Genomic DNA, 25,069 nt, shown 5'->3' with positions numbered 1-25,069 from the left:
GAGTAAAATGCTAATATTCAAATAATAATTAAATTTTTAGTCAAAAATATTAAATGTGTTTTAAATAATACTTAATCTACAGTAATATGCTGAATAAAATATAATCGGTTAATTGAGGACCGAGGATAATCTATACCATCAACTTAAACAATATAAAAAATAAAAGTAATTTTTTTTCTTATCCTTATTCATTACATACTATTACAATATAAAAATAAAATGTAATTTTTTTCCTTATCCTTATTTATTACATACTATTACACCGAAGTATCCTTGTTATTTAGAAAATACTTTTTGTATAGATCTGTCAAACTAATACTACCATCTTTTTACTTAATATTAGACAATATATTACAAAAAGGAATATTGCACACCACTGTCCATACACAACTGCCACTCATCAATTCAAATGATGGGTTATGTAACATCCCTAAGGAATATTATTTCGAAAAGAACATAAATAATTCAATAAAATAAATTAAAACGCGTTAATATTGATAATACTTCATTTATAATCACATGTTCCCAAAATACGGGAAAATTAAAATCGCAAAGTTGCATACATTATAAATGTTCGCAATCCAAAGTTATTACAACCATAAAAGTCCAAAATAGCTAATGTTCAAAACATAAACATAAAAAAAATATCAAAAACTCAAGTCTTCAAAAGCTCATGTAATCCCGCTCTCCAATCTCAAGCGTCTCCTGGCTCACCTGTCAAAACATCCGCTCCCGGATAATAAATTATCCGATCATCGCCACACACAAATAGATAGGGTGAGCTATGCACACATGAATATAAAATAAGTATGACACCCATCCCAAGATATAAATTTTACTGACATGTGTTATCTGCAAATTTCTCATCCCTGATCTCATATTTCTTCATGAGTCATATGCATGAAACTAGGTCTTGGGACTTTACTGTGCCCCCACGAACTATCCCTTTCGTGGTCCAACCCTACGAGCCAATCCTGCTCATAGTCCAACCCCACAGACTCCTCGTCTGTGGTAAAACATCCAAGCCTTCCTAGCTTGGACCCTGGCACGCACGCAATCACCATACTATGGACTCCTCGCCCAACAGCAGCCGACGAGAATAAAACTATTCCTTGCCCATCGTGCGTCCGACACATGTAATCACCATACTAAGGACTCCTCACCCAATAGTAGCCGACGGGAACTAACCAGTTCCATGCCCACCATGCGTCCCACTACCAAGCACATCCCAGACCCCTATTGGACTTAGTCCATCAAGCCCAAGCATAAAAGTAAGTGAACTTAGTCCTTCAAGTCCATTAATCAACGGACAACCAATTTCACAGCAACCAAAATCGCTTGATGCTGCCTAGACACCGCTAGGCGAAAACTAGCAGTACACCGCCCGACGACCAACACCCTACCGCCAGGCGCCAGAGGCCAAACGTAAGCCACCCAGCTTCGTCACCGCCTGGCGGACACAACCCTACCGCCAGGCGCCTCCTGCAAACAGTGGCCACTGCCACTGATTTAGAACTCTACCGCCTGGCGGCTCGCCCCGCACCGCCAGGCACCATACCAGTAGCGCACTGCTACTGGTTTTTGGCACTGTTTACAAATCTTAAGGCCTCCCGCTTCCAATACCAATTTCACACATTAATCCTAGTAATTAATATGTATACAATCAATTCATGTCCAACACAAAAATTTATCATGTTCCCATACTTCCCCAAAAAACCTGTCATGATCATGCAACACTCGGTCATAGTGATATCATCAATGGTAGCATTTTTCACACACTTATAACATCATACATTTGAGCTAACATATATAAGTTTATATATTCATCATGTCTTAGCAAGCACTACCAAAAACATACTCATCAATCACACATCTATATATTTATATATATACATTCACCAATCAAGGCCATATCAGCACTTGAGAACACTTAATCATCCATTAGTAATCATACTATTAGAGAATTCAAACAACTAATCATGCGTCACGTATATCTCTAGCTACTGTCCTCCAAATCAAATCTCCACCGTTCACAGTGAAGAAATACATGTTATAGATCTCCTGTCAAAATTTCATCCAAATCGGACGGTTAACGAACCGGGAAATGCAGTTTTACGAAAACTGCGCAAACTAGAAAAAGTGGTGGCGCCTGGCGCCCAGAAGTGGAAGGTGGCGCTTGGCGGGACTGTACTACCACCAAGCGGTTCCTGTTGCGCGAAAAGTATGAAAAATAGCATTTTTTCGTGAATCAGAGCACCCCTCACATCTCTGGTATGGCGCCTGGCGGTAACCAATGTCCCGCCAGGCGGTTCTTGTTGTTCCAAGAACCCTAACCTTCTTCTTTGCACCCGCGAGCTTTAACCAATCCCCAACTACTCTGTTTTCCATTGATTTTTTGATTCAAAGGCTACACTCACAGGTTTAAGATCATGGTTCGTTCCTATGGCTCCCAATATACGAAAACCCCTTACCTTATTCCGCTTAACTTAGTGTCACAAAAATATTCTCAACCCCAAATAATATTAATTCGATTTTCGTCCAATTTGACCATCACTCACATGTAATTAAATTATGTATGATGCCCAAACACTTAGAACCAATAAGAACTTCCCATTTCCTCAATCAGACTCACTCCAGAACGCGTAAAAATATCAAAATCAAATGAACAGGTTCACGTCGCCTGGCGGGTGTTCATCACCGCCAGGCACTTCATAAAAAAAACCCAGAGAATGGATTACGAGCTTGCATCGCCTTACGGTCCGCAACATGCCGCCAAGTGATTCCTATCAGGAACCCAAAAACAACCCATAAAAGTATGTGGCGCCTGGCGGCTACGAATAGCCCGCCAGGCGGTTTCTAAAAAATTTCCAGAAACGCGAATTTTAATAGAACAGATGGAGGTTCATGCATAATCATCACATACTTATTATACAATTCGTGCGTAAATATAAAAACTAACGTGTAGAACTCCCCTAACCTGGATTCCTTAGCTTATTTTTGGACTTGTTGTGAGTTCCCTCTTGATCACCAACGATGTTCCTTTGACTTTATCTCAATGCAGCTCCTTGCTTCCCTCACTTCTCACCTTACACTCTCCATTTCATATACCTAAGGCTATGCAACAATAACAGTCCCTAAACCACTCTTTCTTTCTCTTAATTGGTCCCTAATAATGGTCTTAATGAGAGGTAAATGGTATAAAATGAAAATACCATTAAACTTGAGTTTAATTGCTAATCATTGGCAATTCTATAACGGTTATTTCATCAAGGTTCAAACCTATACCATGCCAAATGTCAAATTAATGCATAACCATTCAACTAATTCATGTTTCATGATAATTTATATAATTCTATAATTATATTATCACTCATCATGATCTCGCACATATTTAAAATAATAATAAATTAAATAGCACATAAATGGCGTATATAGAACTTAACTCAAGTCCTCTCATACAATCAAGTACTCTTAATTATTTGAACTAATACTTTTTCATATCACAACATTCTGCATTAAATGTTTTAAAGACTCCTACTATCCGCATTTATTAAATAATTATTTAATTAATTATTTAAATTTATCGGGTGTTATAGGTTACATTGTTCATCACTATCTAACAAATAGTTTTCAAAGAGTTTTTATGGAAATCGTTATCTACATCTTTCAATTTTTGTACTTCTTTCTAACACCTAATAAAAAAAAATATTTTTATCACTTCTTTAGTCGATTAATTTTAAATTGTTTTAAAGAAAAAAATATTAATTTGTAGGTGTTGAACATATATTGAATAAAAAATAAAATGTGTATGTATCATCATCCTTGTATTATATGAGTCACTATTATGTTATTTTCAACACATTTCACCACCCAGTTATGTCATCGTAAAATAACACCTATAAATGATTTTCATAATATATATATATATATATATATATATATATATTATTTGATTCCTAAAAAAGTTCAATCATTTTATTTTTGATAATATAAAATTTTAACATGATATATGAACATATCACATATTTTAACATCAAAATTGATATTTTGATAACTAAATTTTAAAGTAGCATATGAAAAGAAGATAATTAGGGTAAATAATTTTTGATATATTTGACTGTATATTATCTAGAGAGAGAGAGAGTTGAAATGGTCATGTAATAATTTATGCACATGTGGAGGGTTGAAGTTGCAATAAAAGAATGCTGTCAACATTGACCAATGAAGCAGAAGGTGAGGTGAAGAGAGGGAACCATTCAACTAACTGCTGAAGGTCCCTTCAAGCTCAAGCCAAAGCCATAGCCACAGAGCACCATCAAATCATTTCTCAACTAACTTTGTGTTTCTTGCGGCACTCACGCAACCAACATTAAACCTCTTTCATGCTGGCCTCAGACTCCGGCTCTGTGCTCCGACCCAAACCCCCCATACCCACTCCCTACCCGACCCGCTCACTCTTCCGCCCTTTCTGCTTCGATCCAGGATCCAGACCCGCCGCCCCCAATCTCACCCTTAAAATGGAACTGCTCCGCCGAATGGGCCGCGGTTGCTTCAAGCCTGACGCCGCCGATGCTGGAGCCCGTGACTTATTCGAAGACACTCGCAGACGTGACTTATTCGATGCCACCGTGGCAGCCTCGCCCAACTCCGCCCCTCATCACCTTGTTATTATGGTTAACGGAATCATTGGGAGGTAACGAACTTTTATCTCTTCCTCTGAAATTTCATAATTTCATTTCCACTATAACATGCTTGCTTACAATTTAGCATGGGAATGTTTTTTTTTTTGAATTATGAAAAAACGTGAGTGAGTGAGTGAGGGACCCAAGTTACTAATTAGGTTCTGTTATAGTCAGTCAGTTCTAAGAGCATAACAGCAGTGGTGGACATTAACCAAGTTTTAAATTTAAGACCTATGTCTTGTTAAGGAAGTGCCAAAAGTCTAAAATTTGGTTCTTGTATAAGAATACTAACTTTAGGAATAAAAGATTTAATTGTGTAATTAAATTAATTTTTTAGTTGGTAAAAAAATTGAAATATAAATAAAATAGTATGAAAGTATAAGTTTTGTGAGGTCTAACAGTTGGGACATGATTTTAAGGAGTGTTCAAATGATATAACATGCTTGTATTTTTTTTTTTTTGTTTGGCAAATAGTTTCTAGTATTTCCATTGGAATGAACTCAAAGTCAAACTTGAGGATGACTGAATCTATTTAGCCGGGCTTAGGAAAATATTTCTGAAACTTGTAACAAACCTTTCCAACTTCTTATAGTCAAAGTTTGAAATACATACACCTTATACTTAATTGAATATTTTCATCTGTGTTGCCCTGTGTTTAATTTTTCTACTTTCAGACTTGCTATGTTATGTGTCCCATATTTTTATATGCTAACAAGGCTATAGAGATGAATGGAAAGTAAGTGTAATTAGTCTATAGAGTATGATAGAAGTATAGTTAAAGCTGAAAGGTCAATGCGCTGTTTTCTTTTTCTTTTCCAAAATAGGAATCCATAATAATTGTTGTATTTTTTAGTCTCAAACTTCACTCTTAGATCAGTAATTGATTGATCCAGCAGATTTCTATCTCTCTACTTATTGTGAGTTAATTGGATTCTGTGCCTATTAGATATAATTCAATTCAGTTTCATTGTTTGTTTTCTGTGCATGGACGTTCTTTATCCTTGATATTTCAGTGCCGCTGATTGGAGATATGCAGCAGAGCAGTTCGTGAAGAAGCTTCCAGATAAAGTAATTGTACACCGTAAGCATTCAGTCTCCTGTCAAAATTTAACCCTTCTTTTTTCAGAGAACATCTGAAGATTTAACTTGGAAATTGAAATGCTACTGGATTGCAAATCTTCTAGTTAGGTTTTTGATCAATTTGAAAATCACTGGTTGTTGGACGACAAATGAATGGTTTCCCTTTGATCTAGGTCTAAAACATCTTTCCAAAAAAAGATGCTTGGTTGAGGAAATTTGTCAACTTCTTTTTCTTATTTTCTTAAACTTTAAAACATCATGCTTATTCTTTTGATTCTATCCCCGACGTTGCCAAGCTCCCCAATCGTTTACTTTTATTATGTTTTGCATTGTTTATAAAGAAAAACATTAATCGCATTTACTTAATAATTTGTGGACAGGCAGTGAATGCAATTCTTCAAAATTGACATTTGATGGTGTTGATACAATGGGTGAGAGGCTAGCTGAAGAGGTACTTTGGTAATAATAAAATGATGATTTTTGCTGTCTTTACACAATTTAATCTCACATTTTCATACTTCACTCAATTTTCATCTGCAGTGATGGCTTTGCAATGAATCAGTCATTTATAAACTTTTGGTCTTAATTCATATTTTTGCAGGTATTATCTGTTGTTAGACGTTGGCCAGAGGTGCAGAAGATATCTTTTGTGGCACATTCTCTAGGAGGCTTGGTGGCAAGATATGCTATTGGGAGACTTTATGATTATTCTTCAACATTGACACTTGTTGGTAACAGCAAAGACTGTTTCAGTGAAGAGAAGTCAGAATATTCAAAGCAATGCCTTGAACAGAGTTATGAAGCCAAAATTGCTGGTTTAGAGCCCATGAATTTTATAACATTTGCAACACCACATCTTGGTTCAAGAGGAAACAAACAGGTAGCTTAAGTTTGTTCTGAAACTGTAGCTGTAATGTTCGATGTATCTTGCTTTACGTAGGTACTTAAAATCTTTTGGCATTTCAAAATAGAAATTGTCAAAGTTAAAGGCAGTTCAACTTTCTTACAAAATAGGTGTACGTAGATGGTATTTGAGTACAATTAGTGAAATCACTGCACTAAGTTTCTTCTTATTTCGTGAAAGCCACATAATTTAAACTCCTAAAGTGACTTGGTCCATGTGATTTCAGTGCTTCAAACTGGAGATTAGTATTAATTATCCTAGGTATGCAATTTGCATTTATTGTCAGTTTATAACTGATGTGTGGCAAGAAAAATATTTTTCCACTGAATTTTTATTGGTTGTAATTGGATATATTTTCCATTAGAAATTGATGAGCACTCAAGCATTCATGGACCCTCCCTTAAAAGCCAGCTGTCAAGAAGGGAGAACCATGCAAACCACTTAAATATTCAATTGAACATCCTTTACTACTCTATATGGGATTTAATACCTTGAAGTACCCAAGTTTCTATCATAGCATCGCTACTAAGAGCCAACATCCTGGCGGCTTCACTCTACAACACTGTACTCAACCTTTGAGTCAACACCTTTGTAGGTAACTCTTTATTAAACACCAGCAACCATTTATGATACCAATTGATGAGCTCCCAAGCACTTAGAGAGCACTCCTTCAAGTGTTCTACTAATGAAGGAGAGCCAAGCCATTTAACTATTTTACTGAGCAACCTCTTATTTTTTTGATGAGGGACCACCCGATAATATCCATTTCCTTATTAACTATCTTCAAATATCTATGTGGAAGGGTGTTGAATATGGATATTTGGACACATACTAAAGGCCAATTACTTGCTTTTGGCAATTGATGTAGAATCTTGTGCAAACCAGTGTGTTTTTTTATTTTGTTTATTGCCTTTTCCATATAGGAGTGTTCAAAATGTAAAAATATTGAATTAGCAATGTAAGAGAAAAAAAGGTTTTCATATTTTTCCATAACGCACTTGCCTTAGATTACTGGTGCTATAAATTGTCCTGAATATTTGTGTGTGAACAATCATAAAACATTGAGTTGCATTGGATCTTTTTAATTTTCTGTGAACAATAGCTGTTGTAAAACACAAATTTTGTTGTTATTGGTTTTGTTAGTTATATTATATCATTGATTCAATGTTGGACATGAAGTGCTTACTGGGCTTGCAATATGGTCTCTTACTGCTTTATCGTTTATTCTTGTAGCTTCCTTTTCTTTGCGGTCTTTCTTTCCTTGAGAGAAGAGCATCCGAAACTGCACATTTAGTTGCTGGGAGATCTGGGAAACATCTCTTCCTAATGGACAATGATGATGGAAAACGACCTCTGCTCCTGCGAATGGTTAATGACTCTGGCGATCTAAAGTTTATGTTAGTATTAAAGTATTGATTAAACTTATCAAAATGCTAATATTTGTTTCTATGTTATTTACAATCTAATTGTTTGTGATGGTGTAGGTCAGCTTTACGTGCCTTTAAGCGTCGAGTGGCATATGCAAATGCAAACTATGACCGTATCCTCTTTAAAATTTAGGTTTTGACTAACAATTCATCTTTGACAATAGATGATTATGCCTAATGGATCTATAGTCAGCCCTTATGAAGAAGTTAGCAGTCTGCATGCTGTTATAAAGAACTTGTAGACAGCGACTCTCCATTAATTAGTAATTTACCTGAAACTGTATATTGGCACAATGTTGCAGATAATTGTCTAGGATAAAGAAATGGTTTTCTTGTTCAGTTATTTCTTGACTTGTCTTTAAGATATGGTAGGATGGCGTACCTCATCAATTCGCCGTCAACATGAACTTCCAAAGGTATAGAAAAACCATTTGATAATAGTTTACTTTAATACTTTAACTGGTGTCAGAGACTAATTCTTGTTCCTTGTGTTGTGCTAGTCTAATCTTCTTGTCATTGATGAGAGATACCCACACATTGTTTATGTTGAAGGAGAGACTGCTGATGACATTGGCAATAAAATATCTTCTAATATTGGAAGCCAAATAATTGACTTAGAAGGTTATTCCTCCATCTTAAAAAGGCTTTATCAATTTCATAATATAGCGTTGATGTTGATTTATGTTGTCTTTCTATATTGCTCCTAATATCATATAGTTAGGAAGATAATGATATTTTTCCTTAAAGTTGATGTTTAGGATGGTATGTGTTGTTCTGATTTATATATAGTAATAGTGTTGATAAAAAACTTTGGAAGAACCACACCACAAAAGCTAGCATTTGTGGTTGGAACTTGGAAAGTGTTACTCGTGACAAATCCCACACTTAAATCCCATACTTCCACATGGGACCCAAGTCTTATACATTTCAATTGAATCCTAACATTCACCCACATGCTCTATTGCCCTAGTGCTCACCCAGGATGGGTGTGCAATTAGCCCTTTCATTAGTCCCGGACAAATACTGCCATGCTAGTGTCACTATCAGAGCTGCTCATTAGCAGTTGAGAAACATTGGGAAAAAGGCTCTAATATCAGTTGATAATAAATAACCTTGGAAAACTACATGATAAAGTTAGCCAATGAAGTTGAGAGCCAAAACACTCAAACCCCACACTAGAATGCCATGACTGAAGTCATGTATCTTGAAATTAATGTTTTCATTCTACATTTGTCTCGGTTGTTACACTCGTTTTAGTTGCACCAATTATGCCATAGTAATAAATGTCGTTGGGCCGTCAACCCACATGAATACGAGGCCCAACCGTGGTCATATTTTCGGCCTAACCGGCACTACCCTTATTGATACTGAAGCTCCCATAACATCCTTCAATTGCCACCCATCTCTACCTTTCCACCATACCCGCTAAATCCTTCTCCGTGATGGTTGGTAAATGGTGCCCGCATTATGTGCTCTGTGTTCTGTCCCAAAGTGCACCCCCAACCTACAACAAAGCTCGCTATCCCTTGTTTCCACTACCTATTGAAGGTGTTGGCAGTGTGTTGGGATTGGAGTGTTGCTCGAAGGGTTGTCCTTATTTCTTATTCTTTAGCTTATCATTGGCGGTGCTTTGTTGTAACTCCCAAGTTCTGAAAGTAGAAAATGTTCTTTCTTAGAGTTTCTTGTCTTGTGAGCTAGGTTACAAGTGGTGATTCTCCATACTTGTTTATCTCATGGGGTTGAGTTCGGTCACAAGGTTCTTCGTATTACAAAGTAATGATGAACGAATAGGCAAGTATATAATCATCTAACTAGAGTTCTTGCATTATTAGTGCACTTTGTTGGAATGCTAACATCTCACCCATATATACAGTACAGAGAACTTGGGGACAAAGAGTTAGTTAGAATAGAAACAAAAGATTAACTAACAAACTAAACAATGATTGTGGCGCTAGGCAATGTACTGGTTTGTCAAACCTTCTACATATAGACACTCCTCCTCCAGATGGTCTACACTGCCCACATAACAGATGCTACAAGGGTGGTCAATCGGATCATGCATGATCGAAGAGACCGCACTTACAAGTTATGAATACTTCTAAAATTTAAGAAAAGTCTATGAAGGGGTTGTTGTTCTAGAAGTATGGAAATTAAATACGGAGATGTATACTGATACAAAATATGTAGGGCTTAAGTGATAGGAGGTCCACCTCCAAATTTGCATGTTCATGAGTGAAAACTTTGTGACTTGAAGAACTAAAACAATATTATTGCAAAGTCCAATACTAAGGCTGAGTTTCGAGCTATGGATCAAGGAATGTGTGAATTGTTATAGACGAAAATTATTTTGAGTGATATTTAAAGTGAGGCTTGAAGAACCTATAACCCTTTATTGTGATGATAAATTAGTTATTAGTATTACTTGCAATATACTTAAGCATGATATGGCTAAACACACTAACACTATATTTGTTCACAAAGGATCTTTCCACATAATGGTTTCACGATACATGCAAGCTAGGAGTGATAGATATTAACTCATTTATCAGTTTGAAGGGGAGTGATGAGTTATGAAAAGATATTATTGACTTACAAGGAGATGTTATCAATCATTGTAATTATGACAATTAAGATACGGTAATCATTTTTCCAGGGCGGTTAGAACTCCATATGTACCCTTTGCTAATTTACTATCAATTCAAATTGAATGAGATCTTTCCTCTTCAAATATCTAAGTATTATTTTTTCAAGTCTTAGATTCAGTGCCTGTTATATTTAATCCTTAGGCTACTGTGTAATTCCTATTGTTCTGACTTTGTTTTATACTTTCCTTATATAGAGGAGATGATAAGGGGGCTCACTCAAGTATCTTGGGAGCGTGTGGATGTTAGCTTTCAAAAAAGTAAACAGCGCTACATTGCTCACAGTACAATTCAGGTAACACTGATGGTTACTCGTTACATCCAAATATACATGCTTACTTAAACTTATTGAAATTATCATGTCTTGAGCATATTTCAATTTTATTTTTGTTTTAAATAATAAACAAAACACATAAAATAGAATATGAAAAACTTGATTGCATAAAACTAAAGCAGAAAACTAGCAACACATCCTCTACTATGAATTGAAACTTATTGAGACTTAAATCATGTAGGTCTAATCCCTATTTAATGAGTCTCGTATGTGATTTATGCGTTATTAATTTCAGCAAGTAGTTAAAAGTGTCTTCTCAATTTCAAATATAAATCATGAGGGCATATGAACTGGGAAAGCAAATGATTTGATCTCTGGACCAAAACTGAATCTTAAATAATAATGGTTTGGTTAAGCCCATGGAATTCTTGTTTGGTAAAGCCTATGAAATATGGAAATAGCACTCTGGTTTTTATGATATCACTGCTTTCCTTGCGAGGGGAGTTTCTCAGTTTCTGGACTCTTGCCTGTGCCACCTGTTCACATGCCAGAGGCATGGGGAACAATTGTTGGTTACGAAAATGTTAACCATTGCATTAATAATCTGATCATAACAAGACTCCAGTTTTATGAGTCTGCACGGTTGTGTATATCATTGATATTTTTCTTCTTGAAACATGTAAATCACTTTTGGCTTTACATATTAGTTTTTCTGTAACAGATTTTAAAATCTTCTGTCACAGCAATTCGTTTTGAGAACAGTCCTTTGGACCTAGAAGTCATTATGTATGACGATTCCTGGAGCTTGATGTTCCTTGTTTCTTTTTCTAACTTTTCTAGTGTTTTTGCCTTGGTCCCAGGTGAAAACATATTGGTTGAATTCTGATGGTGCTGATGTGGTTTACCATATGATAGATAACTTCCTTCTTTAGCCTTTTTGGTGAGTAAATCAATGTTGTGAGCAATAGTTGTAATCTAATCATATATCCCCTATATTATGTCTTGCAACGTAATGGATGAAAATTTTCTGTACATCGTATTGTGGTGTTGGAAGTCGATAGCTTCGTTTGAGAGCACCATTATGTACATGAGGACTCTTCTTATTAAGTAATTTTTGTTTATATATTGAAGTTATTGATAATGTTTTATCAACACGATACTATATTCTGTTCTCTTCATAGTCTATAATTTCTGTTTGATATCTAAACCCATAACTGTGATTTCATTTTAAAAACTCTAACAGCAGGCTTGGAGTTTGTAACTTGAACAAGCTGTTAGATTTCATAACTGTTGCTTTTTAATTCTGGGATGGTATTTTCAACTCATTAAACTTGTACACATTAATGTACCACATGCCTGTATTTATATATTTTTAAATTTATTTTTATAACGATATGATTAAGATTAAAATTAAAATCACTCACAATATTTCATTTAACTAATAATTAAATATATAAGTTAGTCTTAAATTCATTTTTGGTACCTATTGTTTTGGGAATGTGTACCTTGGTTCCAATAAAAAAAAATTGGTCCTTTAGCCTTTTTAAATTATGCAGTTCTACTATACTATTGTTACCATTTCCAATTTATATTAAAAAATGCCGAAATTTCTTTAAGTGATGATAAGTGATGACAATATCAATCGTGCTTTTAAATTCCATGTTAATAATGAAGAATTTCAATATTGTTATCACATGTAACATTCTTTTAGCAATTAGATTAATTGTTTAAGAAAATGGTAGATTATGCTTGTTGGAAACATATTGCTTAAAGAGTACCCAAATCTATATCATTAAATGGTTATGGGATGACGAAAGTTACCTAAATTTGAACTTCCTATGTAAGGTATAAATATGATGAGTTTATGGGAGAAAGACATTTCTTAGAATGTTTAAGCTCAATATTAAACTAACAAGGCAAAACATTAAAAGTTTAAAAGATTTTGGAGAGAAACACACACTATTATTTTATGACTGAAAATCAGTTATTTACTTTCAATTGAAACATTTTTTTTTATTACTTTGAAACACTAAGTTATGAACCGTTAGTCACTAGCTAAATTAATCTCTCAGAATTATATATTTAAGAAAAATCGATCTAGAAGTAATTTATGCAATTTAAAATAAAAAATAAATTGTAAAATTTTAATATAACTTTTTAAATTAGTTGGTTTTCTTTTGAAATTTGATGTAAATAGAGTAAAACAATTGCAAATGTCTCTTTGTAAACCTTACTATTCAATGTATCACTTAAAAAAATAATTACATGATTGGTGATGAGCATGGTTTTAAAATCCACCCAAACCATGAGTGTTGAAATCTTCATTTGTTCCATGATTTTGCTCTGAAACCTAAAACACTTATGTGGGTATATTGTTTGTGGTTACTAATGTACAGAAACCTAATTATTATGAAAAAGAAAAAAGAGAGGAAGGTTTAGTCTCCACTAAGCATGAGTGATTGAAAAGGTTCTCTCTTAATTTCTACAAATGTTGAGAAGTCTTTGCTCATAGGTTGTTTCCATGGCTCTCCATCCATTTGCATGAATGCATCTTTCCATTCTCCTCCTCTCACTTCCAATCGAATTGCTGAAGCCTAAAACTCTCAATTTTAAATTTATTGAAATTATAGGTTTTGAGTTTATGAGAAGTTAAGATGATAAAGTAGAAATACCTGTGCTATATGCTTTGCAGAAATCAATTCAACCATCACAAATGATGCATGCCATCCTTGTTTCAGACCAAATATTTCTAGAAGTCCATCATCAACTTTTGCTTCTACGAAACCTCTCTGCAACACACACATTCAAAACTGCTAAATATTTGTAGCTTTAATGTATTTTTTAAGTATATTTATTATAATTCAACCTTATTCTTAGTAAATATAATACTTTCAACAAAGTTATCCAGTAAATAAATTAGCAGGGAATATCAAATGAAATTAAAACTTAAGCATGAGAACAAAAAAGGCAGAGTAGAGTTTGGAGTGCAAAGAGGTGACATGTTTTTAAGAGTTATAATTAACAAATAATTCGTTTGTGAGATAATTATTTCTCATAAAATTTGTAATTATTTTTACAAAATTTTCTTTCAAATTTTTTTTTATACAAAATATTTTGAAAAAAAAATTAGTAACAATATTTTACAAATTATTTTTAATAATAAAATTTATAAGTATGTTTTACAAAAAAATAAATTCAAAATAAAATTGACATATTATTAACAATATTAACATCACAGTACAGAAAAAAAAAACGTTTACTTGTTTAGTATCTCTTTGTTAAAATAGGATAAACAATTATTTAGTTATATCTAGGAATAAAAAGATGGTACTTAATTTAATTTCCCTTTTATCCCTCTCTAAGATAAAGCAATTATAGTTTCAACATGAAATTCAACATTATCAAAGGAAAGTGCAGGTCAATACCTTTTCTAAATACTCTGGTGTGAGATTACCCCATGGATTTCTCCCACTTCCATAACTATGGAGATTTAGAGCAACTATTGCCCTTACACTGAAACCAAATGAGATAAATATCCAAAATAAAACAGTAAATAGATTATTATCACACTAAAAATAAACTAGAAGACCTTTGAATTCAAAAAACAGAAAAGAAAATAAGTTTGAAGTCTTGAATGTGGAAAGCTTAAGTGTTTATATATATATATATATATATATATATATATATATATATATATATATATATATATATATATATATATATATATATATTATTCAGGCTCATTTTAATTAAATGAAATCAAACTAACATTTGAAATCTTAACAAAAAACTTTTTTTATACTAATTAATATGCAATAGTAAAATTTATTTAATGAGATATACCTTGTTGGAACTAGAACCTGCTCCCACTCTGAGCTATTGATCTTTTTGACATGCATCCGCAAAATGTTTTTTAGTCCCCTATTGTAAGATATTGTTGAATAATTTATTATTAGGAAATTCATAAATAGTTATTTTTGGTAATTTCACTACTATAAAAAAAACATTTTAGTCACTGAGAAAATCGATCGTTAAATGCGTAAAATCGATCGTAAACGCTTTTAGTCACCAAATTAGTCACCAAAATTAAATAGTGACGAAAATCCTAGTCACAAAATAATTAACCACCAATATTTAAATTGGTGACTAAATAACCATCGAAATTGTGGTCGATAATAAATTAGTTAAATGGTCACCTTGAAGTCTTAGCACTAAAAACAATTCAAGACTTTAATACTTTAACCTAAATTTGAAATAAAAAACTATCAAGTAAACATTATAAATATAAATGAACTCTAGGTTAAGCAAGAAAATGGATGTTAATGACTATATAATGAACTCTAAGTTGATGATTTTTAGTTGTCTTAAATCAAAGACACTTTACACTTATATTTAATTTTTCTTATACTTTTGTAATATAATGTTGTTAAGTTTGAGTTAAATTCTTACTTTGGAGTGTTTGGAGAGAAAAAAAAAACATAAAAGAGTTGTCTACATATTGTAAAATATTCTTTATGATGATTTTTTTTTCATATTATATATATATATATATATATATAATGAAAAAGTAACGACTATTTAACTAAAATAATGTAAATATTAGTATGACTTTTACCTTTTTTACCTTTAGTATAACTTTTACTTTTAGTATTAAACTAATTATTATTAATAGTAAGAACTAAGTAGTGATAACAATAATAAGAAGAAGAAAATGTTGGAAATATATAAGTAACAACAAATTTTGTTGAGAACTAAAGATAGATGAAAACATTGCAAATACTCATTTAAGAAAACTATCCACCTAAATCTTAAAGGACGTATAGACGAAATATTTTAAACTTTCTAATTCTTTTATATGAATACAAAATTGTTGTGAATTTTCTGTTACATATATGTCATATAATGTTTCTCTTATAAAAAAAATGCATTTTAGATAATATTATATATAAAAAGAAGATGATAAGCAACAAAAGCTATAAGTTGTTAATTTTTTCTAACTTACCTAATGAAAAGAGTAAATTAGGTGAGATATATCTGACCTTAATTTTGGATCACTAGTGCATGGTGTGAAGAACCATCCTTGAGTACATGAGTAACCAGAGTATATAATCTACAACCAAAACAAAACAAAACACATTTGTTGTAATCCATATTTATTACTATTATTCAATCCATTTTATCAAAATACAAATTAATGGTGAAAGTTGGACAGGGAAACATGAATGCATCATATAAAAGGATTTTTAAACTGTGTTTATAAAAAAAAAAAGAAAAACTAAAACACATAGTCCCTAAACAATGGTGCCACAAAATTATGAAAGTTATTGAAAAATAATATAAATAAAAAACTAAATCACATGAGTTCAACATTTTGAATATGTAATATTCTTCGAGTTAATTGCATAAAGTTTATATAATAGAGTTTCCTTTGTACTAAGACTCATTTCTTCTCATTTTCCTTTCTCACGACATATGTGCAACATACATATGTACAAAATTTTTATTTGGGTTATATTATAATGCGTAAACTAAAAGTGATTTATTAGTTTATTTATAATCATTAAAATTCCATTAAAAATGTTTAATCCATTCATGATCTATTAATTATATTCATTTACTAAATATTTTTATATGGAGAGACATATGGATGTTCAATCCATCCATAGAGACTATTCTAATATTTTTTTTTAAAATTTTCCACAAGAATACTTTTAATTCAATATTAGTTAATGTATTTTAAGTAAAACTACAATTAGAGTATTTAAATTTATTTTGGTGAAGATATCTTTAACTCAATCACAATCAAGATATTTATTTTTGGATTAAGATTGAGTCTTTTTCAACAAGTTTTCCACACTCAATCTTAACTAATAGATCTTTACCTAATCTATACTTGATTGAGTCTTTTTCAATATCTTTTGCTTAATAAATTTTGACTAATAGATCTTTCACCCAATCTAAACTAGAGTGTTATGTTTATCTTCCACAAAAATAAATTCAACTACTTTAATATGATAACGGATTTTCGATTTAGTCCTAACTTATATTATCTTAAACTTGATTAATTTCAAAGCTAATACGAAATAACTCAAATCCATTTGGGCACATCAGAAAGACATTATTTCTATGGCAAATGTGATTAATAGGAGGAAGAAGATCCTAATCATGATACCTTATAAAGGGTGTTTGTGACATTTCAAAAGAAAAAGATTTGTGTTGATATACCTAAAGAAATGTTAAGTATGAAGCATGACATTTAGAGGAAATTAAAAAGGGAGATAATTAGTATTGGGAGGATAGGTATGGATCCTATTCTTTATATTGATAATGTTCTTCAACAAGAAAATGAGGATGAGAAGAAGGAACAAAGAAAAAAGAGTCTGTTTAAGAAACAAACAAAATCCACAACACTAAATAAAGTTTTAACAATAAGGAACTTAATATATTTGCAAATTCCTATCATTTTAGATTGGTGTTTCATTATTTTTCCTTTCATTTAGATTTGAAGAATTTTTGGAGAAAATTTGGAATGGAGATTGATCTACCAAAACAAGGAATCAAAGTACCTCATGGCTTCTTGAACTCTCCATGACATAATTGATGCAAGGATTGGAAGAGCTTCATGAAATATATAGTCTTCAAACAAAAGAATAATTCTTTGTCACTTAAGCTTTCCAAAAATTACTTACCATATTTGATAAACCATGTGATTCAATTACTTCTAAGTGTATACTTCATATTTACAATTATTCCATTAGTCATTTTATGCAAATTTTGAAATAAAATTTTATGAAACATAATTTGTAAAATATTTTAAATCTAGAAACTTGAGATTTGAGCATTAATTTCATATATGATAAAGACATCATAAGTAAATTAAGTTTGAATGTGACTATAACTTATTAATGGTTAGAAAATTCATATTTGATCTTTGAAAATGGATAAATAAAATTAATTTAATGCTTCTTTTTATACGTGTGTAGACATGTATGTGAATTTGTGGTCGAATTTTCATCATGAGAGAAAGATGATGAGGACCTCAAAAGAATTCTAGTCGTAATAGAATCTTTGATGACAAAAGAAGAACAAGACAATAAGATTTATCAATAAAGGATGCCAAGAGAAATATTAAAAGAATTAGAGAATGAATTTGGAAAGTAAAGAATATAAAATAAATATATTATTTGTAAAATGGAAACTTTTCTTTGTTTTAAAATATACTAGACTTAATTCTTAAAAACATTCTTAAACATTATAAATAAATTATTTTATAGAAATATTGCTTTCAAGAAGTTCTTGATTCTTCTAGTATATTTTATAATAATGTAACTAAATGTCATTAACTAAGTCCAACTATTTGGTAGCTAGAACTTGTTCTTCTATCTATTTACCTTAGAATTAATATTTATGAAGTAGTTAATTCTCATAAGTTAATTGTTATCTTCTTTTGTATACTTGGCTAATTTCTTCTAATTTGAGTGTGTTGTCTGCACACTTTGTGTAATCAATGTATTTTGTTCTTGTATGTTTTCGCTCTATCTTTAAATCTTTTTTTACATATTTTGTTTAATGTTCACCGGTCCATTTATTGTTCTTACATGTTTTTGTGTGAATTTTTTGATTGGATACTCAAAAAATTGGTATTAGAGCTTAGGTTCTAATATGTTCTATATTTATAGGTGATTGATCCTTGATTAAGCTCAATCCCCTTTGTTTACATTTACAACATAAAGAAATATCTTCAAAAAGATGTTCAAGAAGATGGCTAGCTTGGTCAAGATTGAGAAGTTTATTAGAAAGAACTATTTCAATTTGTAGTGCATTAAGATGTGTGATGTGTGATAACCCTAAACATTTTGAAATATGAACAAATATGAATGAATGATCTAATAATTACACCCCTTACAATAATAAATAAACAATTAAAGTATAATAAATATGAGGGGTCCAATAAAAGAGTTAAGATACATTGCAATACTGTCTTAAAATGTTAGCTTAGAATCTCACATAATTCAAAGAAAAATTGACTTCTACAAGGAGGATTTTTAAATCTTATCAAAACTACATTGATTAAATATTGTTTAAGTAGAATCACAACAATAAGCTAGCTGCACACAATTATACATTTAGATTTCATGATATGTCTCTTTTTTTTTTTTAATCTTGTATATTTTTAAAAAGAAACTTTATCCATTAAACATAGTTTTAATAGTCAATACCTTATTTGCAATTGGACCTTGTGCAAGGTAAGGTTTTTCATTTCGTAAATTATGAAAACCATAAGCCACTTGGGCATCCATTCCTAAAAATAGAAAAGACTATAATTAATATTCATAAATACAAATTAGAGATATTAAAAAATTACATAAAAATAGTACTCATTCTCAATCAATATTGAAGTCATGAATAGTTGAATTTGTTTGTAGGAATATAAGAATTTTTTCTTGTAATAGATATTTTCTTGTTTATTATTCACTATTTTATTTATTAGTAACATAAAAATTAATTTGGATGAAGTTTTTTTGTTATAGAATATCTATCTATCTCTCTATCTTTTCTCTCTCTCTATATATAACTTTTTTTTCATATTGTCGCACTCACTCTTATCCATTCATTTCATTTCTTGCTTTTATTATCTTTTATTATTAATATGTTTTCATCTCCTTTATTGACCACCACCTAAGCTAGCCAAGTCACACCAAAATCCAAGAGAAACATTAGGCCAAACCTACCCTAGTAACCATCAAGAAAAACCAAAAACTCCCTCTAGAAAACACCAAGAAAAAAAAATTAACCACCATCATATATAACCTTCTAAGATTCTACAAGATCCCTTACCTACCCATCTAGGATAATTTTTCTACTATTTGCGAGCTATAGTTGAACCATACCCTACCTAAAGGCAACCTATATCCACCCAAGAAACCAGGTGTTGGAAGCATAGTTTGTCATTTATCTCTTTTCACTTGTAGCTTATTTTGGATGATCCTTGAAATTCTTATGAACCTCTAAACAACCTCAAAAAAATATTATCTATAAGAAAAGTAATATCATTAAAACAACAACATTTGAAAAAACACACACATATATATTGAAACACTATTACAAATTCTCATATTACATGAGAATTTTCTTGCAAATTTGTTAAAAAAATTTGTAAGAAAATGTTTTTTCCTGCTATTTTTTCTAAGAATTTTAATTGGCAGGTAATTTCTTCGTGGGTAATTATTTCTTACAAAATTATAAAATTCGCAAGTATTTCTTACAAAATTTGTTGCGAAAAGTGTTTTATACAAAATATTTTACAAAAAAATTGGCAGCAATTATTTGCAAATCTTTTTTTCATAACAAAATTTATAAGTATTTCCTACAAAAAATTTTAAAACAAAATTGGTAGGAAATATGAGTTTTTTTAGTAGTGAAAAGTACGCTGAACATGTTTAAAAATATATTGAAATATGTTCGCAAAGAAAAAGTATAGTTTAAACTATCAAATACAAATGGCCATATTGCAATTAGAAGATAGGAAATGTGATCTAAAACATTATACTCCAGATGTAATAGAAAAGATAAAAAAATTAGTCAAACACAATTGTGTGAATCATAACTATTCTTTAATCGTTTAAACTTAGAGAGGGTATTTAAGTATTTATATTTAATTATTTATTCATTCATTGTTACAAATAGAAAAAGGTCATGTGTTGTTATTGAGAGAAAAGAAATCTAGTGATTCATCAAACGAATTGATTTAAAGGTTTTAAAAGGTGATTTTACAACTTAGTTTTGGTTGGAACAACTACTTAGTAGTGTTGCACAGAGGTTTGAGGAACGATATGTTTGTAAATACTTGTGAAAGAAAACTAAGGTAAGAATGGCATGCAACCCACGAATTTAAGGGTGAATTGATGTAAAAAACAAAACTACAATCATGAATGACAATTGTTACATGTACATTTTAGGATCTCATAATGGATTTTCATGACACAAGGGACAGGCTAATAATAGAGTTTCTAAAATCGTATAGCTTCCATTTTGCATTTGTTGCTATGTCTACTTTTTCTGACAAAATTAAACTACGGTGTGTAGGGTAATTGTCATGCCATTTTTGTTAATCAGAGTTGAATTTCTTATCTATTTGAGAGTGTTCTTTCTTTTTTTAAGACTTTTGAGCCATTTAGGTATTCAAAACTTGGTTCTGAATTTTCATGGAGTTTCAGTGAAAAGGGTGTCAAAATTCGGTCTCAATAGAAACTTTTCAAGACGGTCATTGCAACAATCCTCCAAAACTCAACCTAATTCGCTATATTTTTCAGAATTACATATTTACTACAAAATTATGTATTGACTCCTATATTTTTGAAAATTAATATTTTACCCCGTAAATATTTCAAAATTATGAAAACAATTTAAAAATATTTTCTCAATTTTATTAAGAAATATGTAGGCATATATTCTCGTAGAACATGCACAAGGACTGAAACGATTTAGTTATTTATAAAAGTCCATTTGGGTATAGTCACATACTACAAACATAAAAGGCGAAAGTACCTATACTGAAGTAATTGTAGAACACGCCTTCGTAATATATAATATTTTCGGACAATTCTCCCTCAATTTCTAAATCCTTCAATCACAAGAAACTTTATATATTAGACAACCAAATTATATCGATATATTATGTTGATAGAATTTGAAATACGAATTTGCTTAGTTGATATAAAAAAATGACATACAAAAATCCAAACCTCATCAAATGTGAACTCTGTTGTATGCTTCAAACAATGTGGTGGTTCTATCACTGTGCCTTCTGGCATTGAAATAGAAAATCGCCAGCTGCACAAAAGAAATTTTATGGCAAAGCTATTCGATCGTGTAAATTATATTCGTTGTTTTAAATTATCATATTTCAACTATAGTTAGGCTGAAATAACAATTTAAAAACACAATTCACGTATGCGATATTTAGAGAAAACAAATTATTAAAATATGCAAAAAATATTGAGGAAAATTAAACATTATAAAAGTCACCAATGTTAACATTCGTGATGGAATATGAACTTTTAATTTATTTTCGTCATGCTTACCACAAGCATGAAGGTCAAACACTCATAAACCAGTGATACTAACAAAATTAAGTTGGTATACATAAAACAGGAGAATTTGGAGAATTTTCTAAGAAAACAAGTTTGATCATCTAACATCAAATCACTAAACAATTCAATATTTATAATCAACAAATTAGATTTTGATTTTGAAAAGAACTACTAATTTGCAAAGATCCACTTGAAGGAGTATCAGACACTTGAAAATGAAAAATTGAGAGTTATATATACCTATCCAAAAGACAAAGTGGAGCAACAGTAGCTTTGTTAAGACTTCTCTTAATAGCTGCCTTCCATGAAAAAGGAAAGGAACCACCCTGGTAATCATAATAGATTAAAAGCAAACATTATTCAGCACAGTAATTAATCAAAACTTTTAGCAAACAGTTTGAAGGCATAGGAATTTACCCAACCAAAACTCCTAGACAGGTCATTCCCGGTACCAAGAGGTATGATCCCTACCGGAGGAACCGGCACCCGACCTTGTGCGTGAAGTTCTGAGAGACATCCTAATACCCACCCAACACTACCATCTCCTCCGGCTACCTATCAAATCAAAACACATATTTCAGAGATATAAGGTGGGTTGATGAGTTTAAAAGGGAGAGTAAAAGAAATTGTGGGTTCAACTTTATCGATAACTTACTCATTATTTTTAAATTTTGTGTTGGGAGTGATTTGGATCCATGTAATGTGTTCCTAATGTTTTAATGTTTTAGAGTACTTATGATGAGAATAAAACATACCATAATCCTCAATCTTTCACGAGTTTCGTCAGCACATGAATCTCCAAGGGCAGCCAGCATCTCCAGGCAACCTAACCCATACCGGATAAACTCATGAGGCTTCACTTCTAAGATGTCTAAAACCTGCGGTCAACTTCAATTCACATCAATCATAATAACATCATTGCGTAAAATAAAGCAACACGATGGATATATTGATGCATTGTTTCAACTTGTGATACTGTGATCTTAAATACATCTAATCCAAAATATTATGTTTGTTTAACTTTTGATATTTACTGAAAAATAAAATACGCCCAGAGATATTTTTTGACAACATCTTAACAAGCACCTAATTAGACATTCTCACTTTCATATTCATAAGAATACAAAAAAGATTTCATGAAACTAATATGTATATAAATTTGTTTAAACTTCAATGGCACTTATAAGTGGGTCAATAAAACATTCACGTATTCACTTCTAACATTCCGAACCAAAGTTATATAAATTCCCAATAACTTTTTGCTCTAGAATGCAAAGTTTATATATAAAATATATGATCAAGATAGAGGCTTTTCTAAGTAGATTTTCTAATAACATATATTTACAAAAGAAGAGTATATTTTCAAAGTTAGTTGTAAAGATAGGAGACATTCTTAAGAAGTGAGACTACTATGACTTTAAGGTAGTGCGTACAAATATGATGTTAACTCTAAATTAAAAATAAGAAAAGTGAATTAATTTCTTAGTCTCTATGTCCAAATCATCAAAAACTTATTGCAATTGAAGATTTTTTTGACTAGATATTATATATGTGGGTAGATTAAGTAGGTGCTCTTAAAAAAAAGTCTAACTCAATCTTGAGTTAAATAACTCGTTACACAATAAATTTAACAAACTTGACTAAGATAACTCTAGATAGATATGATATTATCTAAAAAAGACACCATATTATTCAAGTATATAAGATCAAAATAACATAATATAAGATAGAATGATCACGAGCATCCCTTAACTAAAATTGTACATTGTTGGGAAAGTAGTTATCAATTATATATATATATATATATATATATATATATATATATATATATATATATATATATATATATATATATATGTGTGTGTGTGTGTGTCCAACTTAAAAGCTACCAAAGGATTCGTTCTTCCTGAATTGTTTTGGAATGTATTAACTTTCTCACTTCCAAAATAGTGGAAACTTATCTAGGATTGAAATTTTTAACATAAATAAAAAAAGGCATATATATTACATAATTGTATTAAAATAGTGTAATACTTTTAATAAATATATTAAAAAGTTAAATAATTATAATTATAATGGTTAAAGAATTAACATAACAATTTAGGTGAGAATAGATTAAAAATAATAATATGTTATAAAATAACAATAACAATATTATTAATTTTGACACAAATTTAAAAGATTAAAACTGCAGATAACTAAGAACTATAATTAATAAATAAATAAATAAAAAACACTTAATCCTGCTTGAATTTTATGCAAACAATGTCAGAAATCAATAACCTGCTCTTCACTGATGAGATGTTGGAGTCTCTCCTTGAGTAAGGGGCCGCAGCGACCACCACTGCGAGGGTTGATGAAAACCACGATCGGCACCAACGGTGCCGCTTCGTCGGAGTCATCGTCGCCACCAACGCGACGACTCTCCCCGGCGGCTGCGTCGTTGTACCTGATGGAATCCCGCATCGCCAACCGAAGGTATTGTGGCATCGTAAACTTTTTCCTCAGCTCCTCTTTACCCAAGCGAGCGCTACTCGAAATGCCACAGCCCCGCAAGGACTCCACAATTGCCGATGACGATGACGATAGTGAATCCATCGTTTTCGCTTCGATCCAATGTCAGAAGAAACAAACAAACTATTGGATCTGCTGCATTCGCTAATTTATTTCCTGCATTTGATGAATAATGTTGCATATGATCTTGAGATCTTCTAACGGCAAGAAATGGAAACGTTTCGTGATGGTGTGGTGATCGTCATCGCCCTATGCCAAAAAGAACGTAAAATGAAACTTTTTCTTGTTAGAAATGTTGTCGTTCTTTTTGTCTTTGCGGTTTTCATACAACCGTTTCTACAAACAGAAGAAACAAAATAAACATAATCTCTCTCTTAGAATGAAAAAACAAATTTTAAACCAATATCCACGTCAATACCAAAAGTAGATTTTTAAGAAACAAATCCTTTTGGC

At 31.5% G+C, this 25,069-nt stretch overlaps 2 protein-coding genes across 3 annotated transcripts; one reads left to right on the top strand and one right to left on the bottom strand.

Annotated features, from left to right (window-relative positions):
* The first annotated feature begins 4,213 nt into the window (after positions 1-4,213).
* LOC114164785 (alpha/beta-Hydrolases superfamily protein) lies at positions 4,214-12,161 on the top strand. Its single transcript, XM_028049547.2, has 10 exons — positions 4,214-4,693; positions 5,696-5,763; positions 6,143-6,213; positions 6,364-6,642; positions 7,900-8,063; positions 8,151-8,206; positions 8,457-8,509; positions 8,594-8,714; positions 10,933-11,030; positions 11,870-12,161. Exons 1-10 carry the CDS (start codon positions 4,383-4,385, stop codon positions 11,939-11,941), a joined length of 1,293 nt encoding a protein of 430 aa, XP_027905348.1. The 5' UTR covers positions 4,214-4,382; the 3' UTR covers positions 11,942-12,161.
* A 1,069-nt stretch (positions 12,162-13,230) lies between these two features.
* On the bottom strand, positions 13,231-24,966 carry LOC114164617 (diacylglycerol kinase 4-like). 2 transcript variants are annotated; one of them, XM_028049347.2, is made up of 12 exons: positions 24,386-24,966; positions 22,858-22,980; positions 22,520-22,657; positions 22,343-22,428; positions 21,755-21,842; positions 21,558-21,633; positions 19,229-19,311; positions 16,049-16,119; positions 14,853-14,930; positions 14,435-14,522; positions 13,682-13,798; positions 13,231-13,603 (listed from the first exon to the last, which is right to left on the bottom strand). In XM_028049347.2, the coding sequence occupies exons 1-12, from the start codon at positions 24,698-24,700 to the stop codon at positions 13,445-13,447; spliced, it is 1,422 nt and encodes a 473-aa protein (XP_027905148.1). In that variant the 5' UTR covers positions 24,701-24,966; the 3' UTR covers positions 13,231-13,444. The 2 variants fall into 2 exon arrangements, with proteins under 2 accessions (XP_027905148.1, XP_085522556.1); XM_085666430.1 differs by having other exon boundaries at positions 13,231-13,596.
* Between the last annotated feature and the right edge of the window lie 103 nt (positions 24,967-25,069).

The sequence above is a fragment of the Vigna unguiculata genome, chromosome 9 (genome assembly GCF_037176805.1).
Source record: "Vigna unguiculata cultivar grain cowpea cultivar isolate G323 ecotype 2 chromosome 9, ASM3717680v1, whole genome shotgun sequence".
Lineage (NCBI taxonomy): Eukaryota > Viridiplantae > Streptophyta > Magnoliopsida > Fabales > Fabaceae > Vigna > Vigna unguiculata.
Note: the sequence above shows the minus strand (reverse complement) of the source record. Positions and strands in the feature narration are given on the sequence as shown.